Genomic DNA, 12,728 nt, shown 5'->3' on the forward strand with positions numbered 1-12,728 from the left:
GGGGGGGAAGAATCAGTTTGTCGGAAATGAAATATCTGAATGGAGAAAATCACGCTCGACCGTAAAAGAGATCCTTCCTCTTATTTAAGATTGTCGGGGGCACGTTGTCGCTACCTGTATCACGGCGGTATACGCTCATGTAGCCATTACGAACGCCGGGGCTTCTCCGATCTCGCTCGCGGCGGCTCGTCCGATCGAAGAGGATTATTCGCCTATTATGGATTCGTGACTATCGACACGACCGGCCGCTGCGCCGATGAACATTCTTCAAATTTACGCCAAAACCGTATCCGTTTTTCGTACAATCTCATCTCGGCCGTGTCATCGTATAGTTAATGCGTTTGATTAAAACGTGACTGTCTGACTTCTCTTTATTATTAGAGAACGATTTCTCGATCGCAATAATAAGCAATATTATTTTGACAGCTCGGCAAATGTTGAAATTAAGACGTGAAATTGAAATCAAAGAGATGCGTCTAAATGGAAATGTAACTACTACGAAAAAATGGATTCCCGTCACGTTGATATATTGAATAACGTATTTAGATAAATCTTACACTTGATGTGACGAAAATAAAAATTCTTAGATATTTTTAATATAATTGCGATCACGTAATTTTTTTATCGGCACGTAATTTTTTAAGTGAACATTCATACGTACAATCTACAAAGAAAACTGAAAAAAGTTTATTAACGATTACGCGTTCCGTTCTAATTTACTATTAAATGAACATTGATATCAGGAATCAATTAATTACACAGTCTTTTAATTTAAACTGTTCCTCTCTTACGGAACAGAACAAACTGCCATCTCATTTTCTTCCTGAAAGAACGCCGATTGAGGTAAAAGTAAATATTCCGAGATTACGAGATGATTGCAGTTTCTGATACGTGTCCTTGAACTCGCTGTTTGAGTGGCGTTTAACATAACTCGCGCGTAATAACTCGCTACTTATGTTCCATTCTGGATTGGCGCGGGTATCTCGAGGGATACTTTCGCTCAAATAATCAGGCAGAAAGCCAGCATCGTATTCCTCGTGGACGGATTCTCTCCTCGCGTGAGACGCATTTGCGGCCAATGTATTACAACGCGAACCCCGTTATATGCGAGCGCTGCAAAGCGACCATCGTGTCAATAAAAATAATCGACTGTCGAGAACTCGCGTAGGATATTTGTCTGTAGCGGGGGAATGCGCATTTATTTGGCCAGTTCTTGCGAATAGCAAAGTGTTCGGATAATGTGTGCGTGTGCGGGAGAAAGAGAGAGAAATTAGACAAATTTATATACCTTCGTCTCCCGGAGGAAATTACCGTAGATAGAGATAATACTTGTAGGAGAATGTATTCCCTGAATGCGCACGCTAATGATATTATAATTCTCTGGCTAAACTTCTCTTTTTTTCTTTTTTAATTTCGAGAAAGCAACGAGAGATATCTTTTAGAACCCGTGGAAAAATGTCGCGTTAATAATTGTTAGATTTTTATTCCAATTATATGTGTAAACTATTGGTACCACGAGAAGCGATCTTTATTCTTAAAGATCCTTAATCAAAATATCAGATATAAGATACAAGATGAGATGATTATAGAAAGAATATTCGATTATGTTTAGAATTGTTGTGTAATTTTTCGATTATATATGATAGTTTTCTAATTATTTTTTTGCACGCACATATATTAATTCTTGCATTGCGGAATAATAGTTTCAAATTATATTTTTATATTATTTTAATGTATTTTTAGAATAACAAATGTGGCTGTGAATATTATTATTTAAAGATTGTAAAGAGACATACAGTCGCTACGTGAGTGAAGCGTTTTATCGGTGCCCTCGACTTTTTCCAAGAAACCAAAGGCCTCGGTAGACGCTTCGGCAGTGAAAGGATTGAAGATGCAAGAATATGTAGGAATCTATGTAATGTACATACGTTTAATGGAAAGTGGGCGTTAGCAAATTTAGTTAAATTCTAATCAAAGTTATATATCTATAATATAATTCAAAATATATTGCCGAACAATAAAAAAATCTAAAGCAACATCTAAAGAACGTCAGAATAATTAAGACAGTTTTTATACTTTACAATTTTTTTTAAATTTATATATTTAGTAACGATATGATCGAGATGAAAGTATCTCTGCGATCTCTTTGTATAAAACTATGTATCAAAAACTTAGAATCACAGTCATCACATTTGAACGTGGGATTTACGTATATGCATTTTGCAGTCTTCTAGAATCTCGAGTTTGATTACAAATGATATAATGTAACACTGACTCACCACCAGTTGGCTTGCGCGCCGCTTTGCCACGCGACGATCAGCAAAGACACGAGCAGGTAGCTCGTTGACATGACGAGCGTGCGTTGCGTGCGGCACAAATCCCGTGGACTCTCTTTTAACCGAATGCCGCCGAATCCGTATCACGAGATCGAGATCTTCCCGTGGAAGCGCGAAAGGAGAGGAGACTACGTGGCGCGTTCTCTCGTGGCTGGTCCTTTCTCAGCCTCGCATTCTTACACGCGCCACCGACGATGGCCCGTGTCTCGCATCTCGTTCCTCGCGAACGTGAACCGAAGATCCGGCCGTCGGGCGACGAACAACGACGGATCGACGACGTGAGCGTATACACCGGGATCGAGCGATCTCTGATACGCGCGCGTCCGGAGCCCGGAGCGGATCGACACCCGCCGCGGCAACGTCGCGGGTACCCGCGTTCTCCCTTTCTCGCGTTCCTCGTCTCGCGATGCTGCTTGCCCGAAAGACGTTCTCCCGACCCCGTTCTCTTTCGTCTCGTCTTACATGTTTCCAGTAACGACGCGATGCGAAGCGTCCCGAGTCCGTAAGTCAAGTCAGTCAACACGCGGACAGCCCTGTCAACGGTAAATCGCGCTCGTCGACCGCTCACCGCTCGAGTTCTCACGGTTGTCTCGATTTTCTTTTTGGTCGGGTGTCGATTCGCGGACGCGAATACGGCCGATCTCGAACGTGAACGAGATATACGAGATATATCCGGAAATTTAAATCCGGGCGAAACTTTCGCGTCGCAGAAATAATCGCGAGACGGGAAGATCGTCGCGATCGGTGATCGCACGGAGCCGAGAGACGACGGACGAGATGACGCTCCGTGAACGTTCGCGTACGGACTGTGTGGTCGGTAGTCACGAGGAAAAGGGCAACGGGGCTCTCGCAATGGGCGGAGTCGTCGTTCGTTCCCGGCTCGCCGATTGGTCGCGTTACCGAAGAGCCTCCGAGGCTCCACTCGCGCTAATTAAGCATCTCGGCGCAGCATCCCGTCGCCGGTCCCGAGCGCGTACGTTCGCTCGCTCGCGATTCGTTCCCTCGACTCGTGCTTGTCTCTTGTCTCTCTCCGAGCGCGACTTACGCAAAGTAAGGGGCCGCGGTTTTCCATCGTGCCACGATGTGACGTACCCTTTGTCGCTGGATCGAGATGATTTCCAAGTAGAGGATATTGAGAGTAAAAAAAAATGTACGCGTATATTTCTTTAAATATCGATATATAATGAAAACTGTCGATCTTGTAAGAAGTGTTATTGTTCTAGATAGTCGTGGATTTTTTTTTCATTTAGAAGCAAAAATTTAAAATAATGTCAACATTTTTGAAATTATTATTTTTGCGTGATGATAATAAATGAAGATTTATAAATTAAGCGATTGATATTAATTCCCCGATACGAAAAGTTGGATAATTCATAATCTTCTTTGAAGGAATATACGTTCTCTTTCATAATTATTTATAAAAGAAATTTTAATTATGAGCGAATTATTATCTTTTTATTTATCTATGAAAAAATAATTTCTTGGCAAAAAAATATTGTTGGCGTAATTACTGTTTTGATTTATGTCAAAATTGTGAAAGTTGAATATAACGTTGTGTAAATATGTTCAAACGATGGAAAAGGTAAAAAGATCGAGCGATTTCAAATATTTAACCCTCTATTGTCCACAAATTATTCTCTTTATGAATTTAAAAGATATTTTTATATATAAAAATATAAGTTAAATAAAATAATATAGAGAGCAGAAACTTGTACTTATGAATACACAAAAATTAGAAAAATATAAGTTTTCATATTATACATATATGTATTTCTTTAAAAAATTATAGTTATTTATCCAAAATTATATATCTCTCGAAAACATATATTACGTGCATTTTGTTATTCGAGTAGAGGATCCGAAAAATACGCTAAAGAATTTTAATACTGTGTTTAAATTATTCCTCAGCCATTACGATAATGGAAGTAGGAGATACTTGTTTCCTTTGAAAAAGAGCAATCATTTCGCTACTTCGTTCTGTCAGTCACGAAGAGGTTTGTTTAATCGATATTGATATATATATGTGTCTATTGAAAGTTAGTTTTTCTTTCAATATATGCATTTCGCTTTTTTGATATGTCTAAATATAATTTTTTGTTTCCGAACAGTTTAAAAATTACATCAAATACAAGCCGAATTGCAATTTACTCACATTTATTAAAAATGTTTTTAAATCGATTTAATTTTAATCAAATATTCTATAATTTGATACATACGTGTGCATGTTATACTGCCAAATAATTACCATAGTTGATAAATCGTATTTATTATTATTATATTACGTTATTATTATATTATTTTTCTTTATTATTTCTGTAATTATAAAAATTATACTATAATATCTCTTTATGAAACGCGGTAAAAAAAACTACTTTTAGTCAATAATAATTACATTTCGTAATATATTTTAAATCCCTAATTCCCAAAAGTCATTAAAAATATTAAGAATTTATCTTTTACGCACACAACAGAAAGAAAAAATGGAAATATTTTATATCTTAACTGCTAATGCTGTCTAATAAAATAATAAATGCGAATAATCTTTTAAACGATTCCTCAGCTAGTTCGCAGTTTAAATTATTCCATTTTATAAAAAAGTGAATACAAATTTAAAAAATAAAATAAATATAAATACATATTTCAGAAAATAGAACAGTACAAATATATAAAGTGGATTACATTTCATGAATTTTTATGCAATTTAAAACTTGTTTTCAATCTCTAGAACATGAAAATGTCTATAATGATTGTGATATCTATGATCATAAATATTTCAATAATTCCACACATATGTATATAAAAAAATGTGTAAACATATTTGTGTATGTATTATGATTATCGATTATATATAAATTGTAATATTGGCAATTATATATTTCTGTAGCGCTTTTTTAGTGGAGGGGGTATTTATTGACTATGCCAAATTTTTCGATAAATCGACTATTAAAAGAAAAAACTATATTTGATATTTATACGTAATTATTACAAATAAGGCAGCACTGCCATCTGTGAGTTTAATGGAGCAATTTCTAAAAGCAGCGGTTGGTAAAAGTTCAGAAAATGTACAATATATATATATTCAATAAAAAACATTAATTTTATATTTATATAAATTTGTATAAATAATCGTAATAATGATAAATAAATAATCGTAAATAAATTGAAATAAATTGTCTTAAAAACTTAATGACATTTATAATATATATAAAAGAAATATAAAATACTTATATTTTATTTTTAAGAACATCAAAATACAATTAATTTTATTTTTTTGCAGATTTATATTTTCCGTATAATATACATATATTTATACAATATATATGTGTGTGTGTGTGTGTGTGTGTGCAGACTAACTCTTTTCCCTTTTGTTAATAAATACATTTTTATCTACTCTTTTGAGATTATTATTGTTATTTTTGCGGCATTGTTGCTAATAAACAATAATATAATACCTTTTCATCAAGAAACATCTCTGCTATCCTTTTGGCTGTACAAAGAAATGTATATTCTAAACTTAATGATATATACCTAGTGTCATATGATTTATATCTTAATGTTCTAATAAAATTATTATTTTAAAACGCAATATACATTTAATAAACGGGAAAATTATCTCTGATTATAAAAATGCTTTGGTAATCTAATATAATGTTTCATATATATATATATATATAAACAATTTATGTTCAAGGCACAGTCGCATCAAATTCCTTGAATTGATATTACACGCCATAAACAGAAATAATTCTTAAATTAATGACTTATTAAATTAGTACTTATCAAAGAATCAAAACAACCAGAGACATTATCATATTCGTTATTTGAAAATAATTTATGTAGTCATACAGTCGCAAACTCTGCTTGTCGTTGTGAAGGATTATGGTACAAGCCAGCCATTGCTTCCTGCATTGCTCGTAGGCATGCAACGTGTGCTTTAAACCCACCTGCTCTGTCAACCTCACATTCATTACGTACATGTGAAACATATCCACGAGCTTGGATCTCTCGCCAACCAGGTGGTGATGGGCCCTCTATTTGTTGTCGAATCGATGTATAAGAATAGAGAGGTCCCTCTTCTATCTTTGGCACTGATATATAGTTTTGATTTCCCTGGTTACTAAATTTAATTCCCGTACTAAACTGAGTAGCTTTAACAGAAGCTTTCGCCTCCTTCTTTTTCTGTACCGCAAGGAAAGTTTCGATGATATTGTTTGCATCTGCGTCAGACAACGTTAATTCGTCTAACAGAGCTTGCTTATCGCGAATTTTTTTCTTCTTTGTTTCTATTTCTTCTTTCACAAGTTCTTTCTTCCTTTCTTCCTCTTTTTGCTTTTCTAACTCTATCATTTCCTCTAATTCATATTCGCTTCTGTTAAGTTTGGATTTACTTCTTGCTATTTGCTCTTTGTTATCTTTTTTATATTGCTCTATCTTTTTATTTGTTTCAACTATATCAATATTGTTTGCCAAATTATATATTATAGTTTCAATTTCCTCTAAGTAATCATTATACTCCCTTAACGTAGAAAAATCCTCCTCTTTTTTATTAAAATCTCGCAGGATACGTTTCCTTATATTCACTTCCTTTTCGACCATTGTATCTTCAAACATTTGAACTCGGAAGTTTGTTCTTCTCAGTGGAATTTTGCATTCTGGACAGGCTCCGGAACCTAAATAATTTAATTATAAGTATTATTGAAATATGGTACAATATTTACATTACATTGGGAATAATAAAAATTATAAAAATAGTAGATCAAAACCTTTTAAAAATAGTAAATCCACACAGCTTTCACATAATGAATGGCCACAAACATTCACCATCATTTTCAATGATGGATTTCGATATTTGGTGGTTTTGCACCGTGGACATGCTTGATCATCCATCTTCAAAAAAACGAAAAAGTAAAATAAAATAGTTTGGCAAAACATTTTTTTTCAATTTTTCTCTGATTCAAAATTTTCGATAAATCGACTATTAAAAGAAAAAACTATATTTGATATTTATACGTAATTATTACAAATAAGGCAGCACTGCCATCTGTGAGTTTAATGGAGCAATTTCTAAAAGCAGCGGTTGGTAAAAGTTCAGAAAATGTACAATATATATATATTCAATAAAAAACATTAATTTTATATTTATATAAATTTGTATAAATAATCGTAATAATGATAAATAAATAATCGTAAATAAATTGAAATAAATTGTCTTAAAAACTTAATGACATTTATAATATATATAAAAGAAATATAAAATACTTATATTTTATTTTTAAGAACATCAAAATACAATTAATTTTATTTTTTTGCAGATTTATATTTTCCGTATAATATACATATATTTATACAATATATATGTGTGTGTGTGTGTGTGTGTGTGCAGACTAACTCTTTTCCCTTTTGTTAATAAATACATTTTTATCTACTCTTTTGAGATTATTATTGTTATTTTTGCGGCATTGTTGCTAATAAACAATAATATAATACATTTTCATCAAGAAACATCTCTGCTATCCTTTTGGCTGTACAAAGAAATGTATATTCTAAACTTAATGATATATACCTAGTGTCATATGATTTATATCTTAATGTTCTAATAAAATTATTATTTTAAAACGCAATATACATTTAATAAACGGGAAAATTATCTCTGATTATAAAAATGCTTTGGTAATCTAATATAATGTTTCATATATATATATATATATAAACAATTTATGTTCAAGGCACAGTCGCATCAAATTCCTTGAATTGATATTACACGCCATAAACAGAAATAATTCTTAAATTAATGACTTATTAAATTAGTACTTATCAAAGAATCAAAACAACCAGAGACATTATCATATTCGTTATTTGAAAATAATTTATGTAGTCATACAGTCGCAAACTCTGCTTGTCGTTGTGAAGGATTATGGTACAAGCCAGCCATTGCTTCCTGCATTGCTCGTAGGCATGCAACGTGTGCTTTAAACCCACCTGCTCTGTCAACCTCACATTCATTACGTACATGTGAAACATATCCACGAGCTTGGATCTCTCGCCAACCAGGTGGTGATGGGCCCTCTATTTGTTGTCGAATCGATGTATAAGAATAGAGAGGTCCCTCTTCTATCTTTGGCACTGATATATAGTTTTGATTTCCCTGGTTACTAAATTTAATTCCCGTACTAAACTGAGTAGCTTTAACAGAAGCTTTCGCCTCCTTCTTTTTCTGTACCGCAAGGAAAGTTTCGATGATATTGTTTGCATCTGCGTCAGACAACGTTAATTCGTCTAACAGAGCTTGCTTATCGCGAATTTTTTTCTTCTTTGTTTCTATTTCTTCTTTCACAAGTTCTTTCTTCCTTTCTTCCTCTTTTTGCTTTTCTAACTCTATCATTTCCTCTAATTCATATTCGCTTCTGTTAAGTTTGGATTTACTTCTTGCTATTTGCTCTTTGTTATCTTTTTTATATTGCTCTATCTTTTTATTTGTTTCAACTATATCAATATTGTTTGCCAAATTATATATTATAGTTTCAATTTCCTCTAAGTAATCATTATACTCCCTTAACGTAGAAAAATCCTCCTCTTTTTTATTAAAATCTCGCAGGATACGTTTCCTTATATTCACTTCCTTTTCGACCATTGTATCTTCAAACATTTGAACTCGGAAGTTTGTTCTTCTCAGTGGAATTTTGCATTCTGGACAGGCTCCGGAACCTAAATAATTTAATTATAAGTATTATTGAAATATGGTACAATATTTACATTACATTGGGAATAATAAAAATTATAAAAATAGTAGATCAAAACCTTTTAAAAATAGTAAATCCACACAGCTTTCACATAATGAATGGCCACAAACATTCACCATCATTTTCAATGATGGATTTCGATATTTGGTGGTTTTGCACCGTGGACATGCTTGATCATCCATCTTCAAAAAAACGAAAAAGTAAAATAAAATAGTTTGGCAAAACATTTTTTTTCAATTTTTCTCTGATTCAAAAAAAATCTCACTTGATTTTAACTTACGTTGTGACGATTGATGTTATCTCTGTTCGTAAGTATAAGATAAGGTAATTAATTGAATCAACTGTCACTTCACAAACTATCAAATATTGTATTCTAACATCATAATTAGACGTTACATACAGAGAGAGAATTACATACAATTCTAGTTACACATAACCTTTGTGAGCCCAGCTACTTATTGGGCGCGTTCGGCAGAGAAAGCGCTCAGTTATTGTCTTGTCAACACTCGACGTTGATTTGTTGGTTCTAAAAGTAAGAGCCAATCACGTTCGATTGCTACTGAGCGGTTTTCTCTGTTCGTAAGTATAAGATAAGGTAATTAATTGAATCAACTGTCACTTCACAAACTATCAAATATTGTATTCTAACATCATAATTAGACGTTACATACAGAGAGAGAATTACATACAATTCTAGTTACACATAACCTTTGTGAGCCTAGCTACTTATTGACGTGATCAATAGTGAATTCGCTTCAGTGTATAATCGATTTCGAATACTATCGAACCACCTATCGATAATGTATCGTATTCGAGTGATATGGCTTCAGTTTGAACAAGCGAGACAGTGCATAGAGATTCAATTTCATTCTTACAATGTATTTTCCTCTGTGTTTGTGTTATTTGCTTTCGTTTGTTCACACACTCCTTACCTTTCAACAATCATGGCAAGTAAGACTTAGATATTGACAATGAATAAATGTATGAATTTAATGGACAGTATATATATAATTTTTTGCCATCAAAAAATACGCGTTATCGATTGTACCTAACCAAATTCGTTATAAATGAAATTTATGTATTAAAGAAAAAATTTAACGCTAATATATTTTAAGCATTAATATTTTAAGCATTTCAGAGAGTACAATCTTAGTTTTCTGTATATTATTTATTATGTATGTAATTTATTTTATCGTTAATTGACAAAACTTAATATAGTTAATTTATTACTCTCTATTTGTGTATGTTATGTTCAATCTGGAAATGTCCAGACTCTTTGTATATATCTACAATTCATTAGAAAAATTTTCGTTATGTAAAAGATTGAAATTTGAAACAAGAGCCTGTTTTTAAATTCGTGGTTTTGGTATGATTTTATCGGTAGAATGCATCAATAAAATTAAAACAATGCGCATATTTTTTAAATGAATTTACCGCGCGCATTTTATTTTTTTAATATTAAAAAAACGTATACGTTTATTTTAGAACAAAAATTACGGAACTGTAATAATAATCAATTCCTTTGTTCTTCGCTTTACATGCATTGTACATTCGTCTCTCCAATTCTTAAATACCGTTGCTTTATGCTGTTATAAAAAATGCATGTGGCGAGATAGCACTAAATGCATTATTAATCAAACAATCACAGTTTTATGACGCGAATTCTTTACAGAATTGTAATTACGCTTTCTTTACAATTCCATAAACTTCTAGTGCAATTAAATTTATTAACTTTTCACAGTTTATTAACTTTTTTATTGAACTTGTGTTAAAAATATATATTATCATGATAAATTTTTTAAATTTATTAATTTAATATATTATTATTTATTTATTAATATTAATTATTTGTTATTTATTATTATGTATTACTTATTATTATTAATTTTCAAGTTTTACAATAATATTTCTGCAGAAAAGCGAAAATCATAAACGTAATATAAACGTAATCGACTGTTGATGAGAAAAAGATTAGCAGAAGGTCAATTACATATTGATCAAGACGGAACATTATTGCGATGCGATTGGCGTAAAAGAAATGAGTCTCAAGCAAACCCGAGAAATTTATAGCAAAAATATGAGGCATTCGAAAAAGATAAAAGCAAAAGCAACAAATGCGGCCAAGTAATGCATCGGAATTCATTTGACGTCGTAATGCCTTTAAGTATCTTCAATCATTCGTTTTTATTCATTTGTGGTTTAAGGAAAACGTAAGGAAATGCGAATATCAAATATTTTTTTTTCTTTTTTTTTTTTTTTTTATTTTTTGGGCAACGGCACCTGTTGTTTTTATCCCGACATCGATGCTTTCCCGAAGGCGCGCTTTTTCCCGCCCTCCAATCCGCCAATTCATCCGCCAGCGCGAAGTCGTACTAATGATAGATCATTTTCTATAAATGGATTTATAATCCGCGCTTTCTCGATCCCCGATGAATTCTCTCTTGGAGGGATGAAAATAGAAGTCTCCACGTCGCGCGATTACGACGTGTATTTGTCACATGGCCATTTTGAAGCGAGAATTATATGGCACGCCAAAGCGTTCATTGTATCGATCTTTTTACTTTTTCTTATACATTTTCGGCAAAAACAAATTATATTTTTTTAAATATGTATCTACAATCTAACGATTACAAATCGACTCGCAACACGCGTGTTCCTGATCCAGGATTTTCCTGGTTTTTCCTCGTAACTGACCCCGCGACGGCGTTAATTTGCCGCGGTTTCCATTCTCTAAACTGAATTCGACGATACGAATTCCGGAGTCGGCCTGTGTGTGATGTTTGCGGATAAATCCTCGTCTCCCCCGCTGTGCCTGTGCCTCCCGGTATCTCTGTCCCTTTCGTCCTTCTCCCGCCGATTCTTCTCCTTTTCCTCTCGCTTCCTCGCAGCATCCTGCGCTAAATAATAAATACGAGAGGGTTCTTCGGGAATACCCCGAGGGTGCCATTAGCGGGGTACAGGCCCGCGCCCTCGGACTTACCCTCTCGCACACTTTGAGACCCGTCCCTCTCCCCTAGTCTTCTTCGCCTTCCACGACCCGAAACGCGAGTCTAATATACTTAGAGACGAGACGCGCGGCGCGTCTATGGAAAAAGGGCGAGGGTCCCAGCGATCGCTTTATGGAGACAGCCGCCTTTCTTTCTTCTCTTCTTCTTTTCTTTCCTTTTTTGGTACTCGTTGGGCGGGCGTCGAATCAATGACTGGCTTGAAATTTATGAAAAGGATCGAAAGATCATCCCATTTTTTGAAGATAGTAACGGAGGGAGAGAGCTGAGGGGGTAGAAACGCGCTAATGCTTGGGATATTAATGGGAGGAGGAGAGGTATTTTTCGTATCTTGCGCAACATAAATTATCACACAACGAGTCTTCATAGTATGAGTCAATCAAATTCAGTTAAAGGCGCTTGTAAACTCGTAAACGGTCGAGATTTATTGTGGCCTGGACAAGTCGCATCCAGATTAAAACGGATAAACGAAGCCCAATGTATTCTATTTATATCGCCGCGCTATTTTTTGTTTACGATTAAATTGTTATACGCAACGAGTCTTTCCTGTTATTTGATATTTTTCGGTTGTACTAGAAAATTTTAAAAGCAGTAATCACGATATTCGTTACCGCTCGGTCGGTTGAATTCCAAAATCCGGAATCTGC

The 12,728-nt window shown here is 33.8% G+C and overlaps 3 protein-coding genes across 3 annotated transcripts in view; all 3 read right to left on the reverse strand.

The window, feature by feature from the left end:
* LOC115233780 (protein Wnt-4-like) overlaps positions 1-3,116 on the reverse strand; it is a 35,657-nt gene extending 32,541 nt beyond the window's left edge. Inside the window, exon 1 of the mRNA XM_029804360.1 lies at positions 2,280-3,116. Coding sequence (XP_029660220.1) covers positions 2,280-2,350 — 71 coding nt within the window. The 5' untranslated portion in view covers positions 2,351-3,116. The remainder of the gene's footprint in view (positions 1-2,279) is intronic.
* Positions 3,117-5,636: 2,520 nt separating this feature from the next.
* On the reverse strand, positions 5,637-7,246 carry LOC115233934 (CDK-activating kinase assembly factor MAT1-like). Its single transcript, XM_029804588.1, has 2 exons — positions 7,100-7,246; positions 5,637-7,006 (listed from the first exon to the last, which is right to left on the reverse strand). The coding sequence occupies exons 1-2, from the start codon at positions 7,221-7,223 to the stop codon at positions 6,177-6,179; spliced, it is 954 nt and encodes a 317-aa protein (XP_029660448.1). The 5' UTR covers positions 7,224-7,246; the 3' UTR covers positions 5,637-6,176.
* A 477-nt stretch (positions 7,247-7,723) lies between these two features.
* Positions 7,724-9,537, reverse strand: LOC115233935 (CDK-activating kinase assembly factor MAT1-like). Its single transcript, XM_029804589.1, has 3 exons — positions 9,357-9,537; positions 9,135-9,258; positions 7,724-9,041 (listed from the first exon to the last, which is right to left on the reverse strand). The coding sequence occupies exons 2-3, from the start codon at positions 9,256-9,258 to the stop codon at positions 8,212-8,214; spliced, it is 954 nt and encodes a 317-aa protein (XP_029660449.1). The 5' UTR covers positions 9,357-9,537; the 3' UTR covers positions 7,724-8,211.
* Positions 9,538-12,728: the final 3,191 nt, after the last annotated feature.

The sequence above is a fragment of the Formica exsecta genome, unplaced genomic scaffold (assembly GCF_003651465.1).
Source record: "Formica exsecta isolate Colony F162 unplaced genomic scaffold, ASM365146v1 scaffold191, whole genome shotgun sequence".
Lineage (NCBI taxonomy): Eukaryota > Metazoa > Arthropoda > Insecta > Hymenoptera > Formicidae > Formica > Formica exsecta.

Bases quoted from the DNA above. Each gene is read 5' to 3' on its own strand.
- LOC115233934 (XM_029804588.1), bottom strand. From the start codon at position 7,223: ATGGATGATCAAGCATGTCCACGGTGCAAAACCACCAAATATCGAAAT. The intron at 7,007-7,099 runs GTTTTGATCTAC...TAAATTATTTAG, and splicing joins GGATTTACTATTTTTAAAAG to GTTCCGGAGCCTGTCCAGAA.
- LOC115233935 (XM_029804589.1), bottom strand. From the start codon at position 9,258: ATGGATGATCAAGCATGTCCACGGTGCAAAACCACCAAATATCGAAAT. The intron at 9,042-9,134 runs GTTTTGATCTAC...TAAATTATTTAG, and splicing joins GGATTTACTATTTTTAAAAG to GTTCCGGAGCCTGTCCAGAA.